The sequence below is a fragment of the Papilio polytes genome, unplaced genomic scaffold, assembly GCF_000836215.1.
Source record: "Papilio polytes unplaced genomic scaffold, Ppol_1.0 DF824158.1, whole genome shotgun sequence".
In the NCBI taxonomy this organism is placed as follows: domain Eukaryota; kingdom Metazoa; phylum Arthropoda; class Insecta; order Lepidoptera; family Papilionidae; genus Papilio; species Papilio polytes.
The window spans coordinates 3,206,987-3,216,019 of record NW_013525046.1 but is presented as its reverse complement, the minus strand read 5'-3'; the positions used below and the strand labels follow the sequence as shown (position 1 = coordinate 3,216,019).

Here is a 9,033-nt window from a genome sequence, read left to right as displayed (position 1 = left end):
CTTAATTAAACCGAATATGAAGGTTGTTTCAATTGTAATTTTTCTTGGATTATTTTTTTAATGTAGATAGCATTTAGTTTAATACAGAAAGCATAAACTTGTTTATTATTTTTTTAGTCTGTAGACAATAGCAAATAGGATATTAGATTTTTTTGCAAAATAACGTTTACAAACATAATTGTTTTAATTAATTTAAATATGATTAGACCTGCTTCTTTAATACAGAATAAAGTACACATAAATATGTATTGTTCTTTTTTATCAGTGGAAGCCTACGGTTATGAAAGGCGATTAGTTAGTTCTGATATGAATTTGGTATTTTTTTTCAACTTCTACAGACTCTTGGTCCGTACTCTTTTTTGCACAGTTTGTTTTTTAATGTACATTTTTTTCATTAATACAATTATACTACTATAAAACAAAATTTTTACTTATGTGTTTCAAACAGTTGAACTGTACAGTTACAACTGACGTTTAAAATACATACACACGTCAGATTTAACCGTGTAGATCGACGTTCAGTTAAGCTGGTAAGGCTTATCTAAAGGTGTGTAGTCTTGTCTTTCCGACATCTAGCTTTGTTTTGCCTCATGCTGTCTCTGTTCACTTCAAAGAAAAAGAAAGGGATAAAACTATGTGCCAGTTCCATGCAGATAGATACAGTTTGATATATGTATTTTGATATATGTATCTATGTATTTGAAGGACAAACCGGCGCGTAATCTTTATTTAAATCAGTGCGTATTTTCCGTCGTCAGTAAATATTCGTGTAGTGTAAATAACATACATAAATTAAATGTGGGATTTTTTTAATGTTATATGTTACGGTCTTTGGAATACCTGTGATTCTATTTATGGTACAATATTTAAACTGGTTCTTACGTTTGTTTATCTTACTAATGTTATAATTGCGAAAGTTTAGATGGATGGATGTATGGTGGCGTTTTTAGCCTAATCGGCTAAACGGATATCTATGAAATTTGGCATAGACGTATAGGATAGTCTGCAAGAACACATAGGCTACTTGCTTTTATTTTTTTTTTATTCCATGCGGACGGAGTTGTGGGGGAAAGCTAGTAATAAAAATTTCTCAATAACATTTGAGATTTGGTAATATATGTGAATTGTAATATATTACTATGACGTCACAATATTATTAGTTATATGTTCTTGAACTAGTTTTGTTATTTTTACTAAAGATTCAAGTAACCACTTCCTTAAACGCTGGGACTTGTTTTCGTTTTAGCTTTATAAGGAAATATTAATTAATATGTTTTCTTGACGATTTTATATTAAGTGAGGTTAAGTTAGCTAATAATACATAAATGTAGATTATCTATACTAATAGTATAAAGAGGATAGATTTGTATGTTTGCATTTTTGCTTGTATTGGAACTCAAAAACGAATTGGCAGATTTAATAAATTCTTTCACTATTAAAAAGTTACGTTATCAGTGAGTAAAATAGGCTATACCTTTTCTTTTTTTTAATTTATTACGAGAAAGAGCTATGTTTTTAACATGTAAACTTTTGTATGCTTACGTTTTATTAAATAAGATTTTTTTAGTCGTTTCATTACTACAAACAGTCAGAATTCAAATAAGATACAGCTAAGCAACTGCAGTTAAAAAGCCTCTCCTGTTATGCCAGTTTAATACGAGACAAAGCAGTACGACAGTGCGGTAATGCTGTTGGTTGAAACCACAGTCTACTGCTCTGCATCATTGTGCTATCTTGTGATACCGCGCCAATGTTTGGCTTTGCGCCAATTAAATGTACTCGGCCATTGACCTGTAGTAAGCGATTGAAAACACTTGATTTATAAAAAAATCTAGTTAATGTTGGGTATTGTAATGTTATAATTAAAGTAATTTTTTTTATAACTAGCGGTTTCGCGCGACTTCGTCCGCGTGAAAATAAAAAATAATAAACAACATATAGACTATGTTACTCACAGATAACTTTCTAAAGATGAAAGAATTTTTAAAATCGTCCCAGTAGTTTTTGAGTTATTTCAATTAATACAAAAATGCAAACTTTTCCTCTTCATTCTTCTTATATTAGTATAGATTGAATTATTTCTAGCTTTAGATACCAAATGTTTGCTAATTAAACTTCCTTCCTAAATATATTTAACAAAAAACTAACTTTAGTATTATTTCATAATCATTACTTCATCACCAGCTCACTATATGTCCCCACCGAGGGTCTCGCAGCCTACCCTAAGTAAGGTAGACATCTAAAATATAAATAAATATAAAAAAAATAATTAAAAAATCTTATATTATATAAAATAACTAATTCATAAAAACTAAATTCATTAAGCCTCTAAGTTAAACTAGTTAAAACAAACAATTGGACGGAGCACTCAAGTCCCTAGACTAATAAATATCCAATGATTTCAGCATCCAATTCGCCTGCTAGAATCTGCCCGCCGGGAGTCGTGCATTACCATTCGATACGACACAATTATATTTCTCACAAGAGGACGATTTAAAAAAACTCCGACTCGTCTGTTTCTTGAAGCAAAAAGAACACAATTTAGTCTGTTTGTAAGCGGGACAGCGTTGTTAGTTATACAGCTGTTCAAAGTATATCTTTAGGTTCTTAAAGCGAGTGAGATATATCAAATGATTTATTTAAAACTAGTTGATGTTCGCGATTTCGTTTACTATCAGATATCCAGTAAACGCTGCGCCATGAACAGTCCAACCGTTTGACTGCTCGGAACGCGGATTTGCGGACCCACAGTCAAAATGTTTAAAAATGTATAGAAAAATGCAAGATGTTTGGGAAATTTTATTTATATATAGATTATGTCTTAATAAAATAATATGGTGAAAATGTTATAATCAGTAAAACAAGGTTTTTTTGGTATGATTTTGTTTGGAAAAGAAAAAATTATAGAAAAGAAGTAAGTATATGGCACCAAAATTCAAAATGGCAACACAAATTAAATGTGTTTCAAAATTGGGATATATTACTTCAAATCCTTATAACAAAATATTTGACAATCTTACTAATCTTACTAGTCTTACAAATATTATAAATGCAAAAGTTTATATGGATATTTGTTACAGTTTGTAGCCTAAACGGCTGAATAGATCTCAATGAAATTTGGCATAGACGTAAATGATAGTCTGAAAGAACACATAAGCTACTCACTTTTGTGTTTTTTTAAGGCCTACCGAAAAGAATCACGGTCGAAAGCTAGTAAAAACATAAAAATCATCGTAATCTTCGCTAATTTAAATACCAACCTACATCCAATTAAAACATTAGCGGACTTAACGTCACTTTCCGATGCCGAGTTCTTGCAAAACTGATAAAACTTTCAAGACAGTAAATAAGAGACAGCGCTAAACATCCAGTTTAATTAGACCCGTGACATGACAACGAATTAAATACGAAGATAGAAATAAAGTGACAATTAAACAGGGTCTTCCAGATCCTGGTCACTCAGAGAAACTGTTAACGTCAAAACGTCTAGCATTCAATTAGCTTTCAGACGAACTAATTGTACTACTAAATAAAATTAATTTTACAGCTGTATTCAGAAAAGACTTATATTTTTTCATTAGTGGATACCATGTCTCTACTTATCTTTGACTAAATATTGATAGCGATCTCGCCCACGTGAAATTAAAAAAAATTAAGCCGATATAACTGATAAAGTAGCTTTAAAATGGCGAAAACAATTTTTGAAATCGGCCAAATAGTTTTTTAGTTATTTCACATACAAAAATACCAATCTTTCCTCTTTATAATATTAGTACAGATGTACAAAAATCAATTCACCGATAGCCCTTAAAAATGATAGCTAAATCAGTTAACGACAATAATTGAATTAAATGTGAACAAATATATTTTGTTAAGTAATCGATAATAGGGATCGGAAATTATTTTATCCTTATATTCAATTCAGTTTATTTCCTTCCTATACAACAATGTGACCACAGATAATATAGACGTAACGTCAGCTGTTACAATCACGTGTGTACGCCAATCAATGGTCCAGTACGTCAACGTGTGCTGTAATTGAAACTAGCTAACACGTCAAGGCAAATGCGTTGTACATCGCCTACCAATCAGTATCCTCAGTCTAATTGCACATGTGATCCTGAGCTTAGTTAAAACTACATCACTGATGTAAAATGTTTGGATCAAATCAATATTACTAATGTTGTTTGTTTTTTTTTTTTGTAAACGAACAACCGGCCACCTAAACCCCTTGAAATGGCGAAGCAATGCTGCCCATAGACATTCGCAATTGCAGATCTCTTGCCTACGCGGAATAGGAGACGAACATAAACAGGATTTTTCCTCTTCCTATGCGTATCCTTTACCGTCAAATCCATTTAGCTCTCGCATCCTTTCCTTTTAAGAAAAGGATGCAAAGTCAAAGGGACTAAAACTAGGCATCCGGCACCACACTCATCAGACGAAACGCGGAATTGCTCCTACTTCACGCCTGTGTGTGTGGTCATGGTATTCCACAGGGCGAGCAGGCTCTGCAGCGGGCTCTACTACTGTTAAACTACTCAATATATTCTACGTTTTTCTTCTAAGAGTCGTACTTTAACTGAAAATAGTAATAGATCAAGAATTTCTCACAACTTGTAAGTGTTCAAACGTTTTATTTTAACTCAATTATAATAGAAGGCTTATAAATTCTCTTTGTAGTTAAAGGTATTTCTTTAAAATATCTGTAGACTTTAATTTATTTTATCTAGTCTCGTAGAATACTCTACAAAATTGAAACATTATTTTAATATAATTACAGGCAACAGTGGAGTCGAGACGCATAACACATTCTAGTCGTCCCTCGAATTTAGAGCGGGCGTACATCTTTGACTAAACAATCGCATAGCTGTTATGTGATTGTCCATTGTTTCGCTGCCAATTCAACTGTTCTACACAACCAAAAATCGGGTAGTGTGCACACCTCCATATAAGCTCATAGGAATCAAAGCGCGACTAAATAGTTGTGCGATAGTATAATCAAAGGTGTGAGCGCTCTTAGCTGAACGTCTGAGACAATGTCCGCAGTAAACAAGGAATATTTAAACAGCGACAACTATTCAAGCTATCTTCTTTGATGTTGCCGTTATGCTCCGCTCTCGCTACCAAATGAATTATGTTAAAATAGTTTGCGTAAAGCATCTCGCTATGTTTGGTATTCAAAAACTGGTTTGTGACGTGAAATATTACAATGATTTTATCGTAGTTTAGCTAGTAAATAGATAAATATAGATCAACAATGCCGAAATAAGCTAGCCCTTGAATAATTAGAAGTATTTTTTTACGTTTTGTAAATGTCACGTAACTTGAATACACAGATTTAATATTATATAAAATGTCTAATTCCTTGATAAGAAAATCGGAAACTTTCCAGAGTATAGATAATTTAAAAAACCTCATTCAATTTAAACATTGAAAATATCTGAGTTTTCAAATCCGCAAGAGGGAAAAGTGGATCAAATTTTCTTTTTACAATTTGTACGACGCTTCGTTCAAACAACGATTAAGGACTCCATTTGTAATATCTCAAACGTTCGTGGCTAGAATTCAAAGTTGTGGATTTGAAAGACATAATTTTTTATTTGTTCAATGTATGTCGAAGAGTTTTTTTGAGGACGTTTGAGGATTGTCTGAGAGAAAAAGATGTAATTGTACTTACAATGTTAGAATCCCAGTTGCCTATTGATAACGATTTTTATTTATTACAATCATCAACTTGCCCTTGTCCCTATGGAAGATCGGCGTAGTACATGCCGCTCTTCTATATTTAGGTGTCATATCTGAATCAACTCCCTTCTTAAGCATACGAGTATCTTCTTTCACACAATCTATCCATACTTTCTACAGTCTTCCTCTAGCCATCTACATTCAATCTTAATACTTTATAGCCCTTTGTGTAAAAAAATCTTTTATAGAAAGTGTCAGTTTAATGATTTAACTTACTTATTACAGTTCTTCTTGAAAACGGTTTATTTTCTGGGATTTGTTTTATGACACTTATCTATAGTGCAATCCTGGAAATTAATTTAAACATAGGAGCTGGTATAGACGGAATGTTCCATATTATGCTACTGTATGGACAAGAAATGGTTGATAATCTATAGTGCAGTCCACAACTGATAACTTTATCGCCACTTTTTATAGTGTCATTCTTCGGAGACAGATTCATGATTTGCACACACTGCGGCCTCAGTAACGTTACAAGCGATTGGCTAGCAGCCAAATCGTTCGCAGACTGTTACATTCCAGGTTTTGCCTGCAATGACAGCTTTTAATTCCATTGCAGTCAAATTTGTCAAAACATTTCGTGCTAAGACAAATTTAAACTTTAGTACTTACAAATGAAAACTTCACTGATACTAGTTTATTAAATTACTTTCAAATTAGCTACGACGTGTTGTCTAAATTGTAATAAATGAAACAAGTTGTTATTTTGTATCTTTATTAAGACCATCAAATTTTAAAACATTGAGTTATATTAAACACTTAACAATGCTAAGGCCCTGTCCCACCAATGGCTGATAAAGATAGCTTAAAAATAACGTCTCTGTCGGATAAACAAAATCCGATATTTCCATGACATATTTTACACGTTCGATTGTTAACAGACAATTTACAATTTGGTGGGACAGGCCCTTAATCTTCACTAAAAAACATTAGCGACCAGTAAACGACTCTGGATATGACGATAAGACGGTGTAAGCAATCATTAACAAACATTATAAAATAATCTTAAACAAATAAATAAAAAAAACACAAGTAATAAAATATTGCAACTACATAATAAAGTCTGCGTTACTCGGGTGAGAACCTAATTAACATAGTATGGGACAAAGAGGTTAAAACTCGTCGATAACAGGCCCTCGTTCTATCAGCAGATAATGCACAAAATTACCTTCTACATAAAAACTAGTTTCGACTATAAATATCAACAGTGCATATGATTTATAATGAGCAAAAAACATGGTAAATATCAGACTTAATAATTTCACAATTTGGCTTCTATTCTAAATCTAATTAATACAGAAAACATTTAAACCCCGCTTCCAATAAGACTAGATGCGAAAACATACTGGCCGCAACTTGCGTAAAAATAGCAATCGCTTCCAGCTAGTACAAACTAATCGCTTAGTGGATTTACGGCTTAACAATTACAATATAAGGAATAACGACAAATTCTTACGCTAAATGTCTCTGTCACAGCCATTTCATTTGACTAGAGAACTGTCTCGTAATACGTATAATACTGGGTTTCCATTGATGTAATACAAAGCTAAATACTTCGTGTATTCGTCTCAATAAGGAGTTATATCTGCAATTACATCTAAATTCCTAGAACTTTGTAAACATGTTTGTTGTAAGAAGTTGCATTGAATTTGCAGATTTTCTATCGTAATTTTGCTCGTTTTATTAACTCCCAATTGACTCTTATTTTTCATAATATTATATCTTAATGACTTGTATTACGCTACACTTGTGAAACTATTGTCAACTAACATGTAAAGATAAAAAATTGCAACATTATTTTCTAAATTGTATCATTTGGCTGAACACTAAGAGTGGGAGCACACGCACACCTTTAATTAAAGAACTGTTTGATTGTCGATTGTTCCGCAGCCATTTCAACTGTTTAGTTGCACAACAAAAAAGCGTTATTAGTCAAAGGTGTGCGCCCGGTCTAGAAATCGACCATCTAAATATAATACTACAATCTTACCTAATTACAATAACAGCGTATTTTCACAGCCCATTTTGGCTTTTAAATTTCTAGTAAAGAAATTTAAAGTGCAGTTCCTAGCAAATTTTATAAAAGTTGGAATACTATGACATTATAACATAACTAACATTTGTCCTCAAGATTATCTGTCCAGTAAAACAACTACTATGGTTTATTAAAATCAATAAATATCGAAAAGGAATTTAATATTACTATCTAGATTAGTATTAATTTCAAAGCTTGACAAATTACAATTTTATTCTTAACAATATGCTCTCATTAACAAAACTGAATATGGAGTATTAAGTTTCAATATCTTTTAAGATAATGTTATTAAGGTGTTGATTGCAAGATTTTTTGATTCCGTCAAATGAATATGAAATCGTAAATTCTTGATTCATTGTTTAAGAATCCCCGCTGTCTACTGGGAGAAATTGCTGCTGCGCCACAGATGACAGAACCATGTCAATAGGCTTAGTGTCATCGTACAGAGAAGGAGCCTCGCAGAGGATTGCGAAAGTGCCGACAATCGAAGCGATGGTGAAAATCCAGAGGAACAGCCTGTCCAGTACCATTGCGACGAAGCCCCAATCTTGATCTTCCTAGATAACAAAAAAAAAATAATGAAGACACACGAAGTCTCACGATTATTTTTCTAGATTTACAGCATGTAAGTAATAGATAGGTCGACGTTCTAGTAAAGTGATGGAAGACGAAAAGTTCTTAAAGAAAAAAAACTTTGAAGTCAATTTCTATGTCGCTGACTTTGAACAGAACTGGAAGTCGTCTACATTTTCATATCATCTTTCGACCGTTCATTAGAGATACTCAATTGATTTTAGTATAGATGGCGATAGATTATTACTTGAGAAAACAATTTTTGAACATGTTATCTTTTTTTCATTCTAACTCACCGCATTGAATTCATCCTGTCGCTGCATGTGGTGTTGTATAAACATAACGTTGTGGATAGCTTTCTCCAGTTCGAAGGGATACTTCTTACGAGGGGCGACATCGCTCAAAGAATCATCGAGACCGGACATAACCGAGGGCAGGCCGTTGTAACCCGCGCCCAGACTACCAAGAGCTCCCACCAGTCCACTGAATCTGTTAACAACATTTAAATAGATTAATAAGGGATAACAATTAATTACTGACTATATCACGTTTTGCATCTTATTGTTTTATGATCTAGGATGTCTTCTATCAAAACTGCTATTCTTTTTTTGCTAAAATTGGCTCCGTTCACTTTCTTTCCTTTAACTTGGGTATCAGAAAATCTCAACATAATTTAT

At 32.8% G+C, this 9,033-nt stretch overlaps 1 protein-coding gene across 1 annotated transcript in view; it reads right to left on the bottom strand.

The window, feature by feature from the left end:
- Positions 1-7,814: 7,814 nt before the first annotated feature.
- Positions 7,815-9,033, bottom strand: part of LOC106111640 (acetylcholine receptor subunit alpha-like 2) — a 13,486-nt gene continuing 12,267 nt past the window's right edge. Inside the window, exons 7-8 of the mRNA XM_013293776.1 lie at positions 8,653-8,845; positions 7,815-8,340 (exon numbers count right to left, since the gene is read on the bottom strand). Coding sequence (XP_013149230.1) covers positions 8,143-8,340; positions 8,653-8,845 — 391 coding nt within the window. The 3' untranslated portion in view covers positions 7,815-8,142. The remainder of the gene's footprint in view (positions 8,341-8,652; positions 8,846-9,033) is intronic.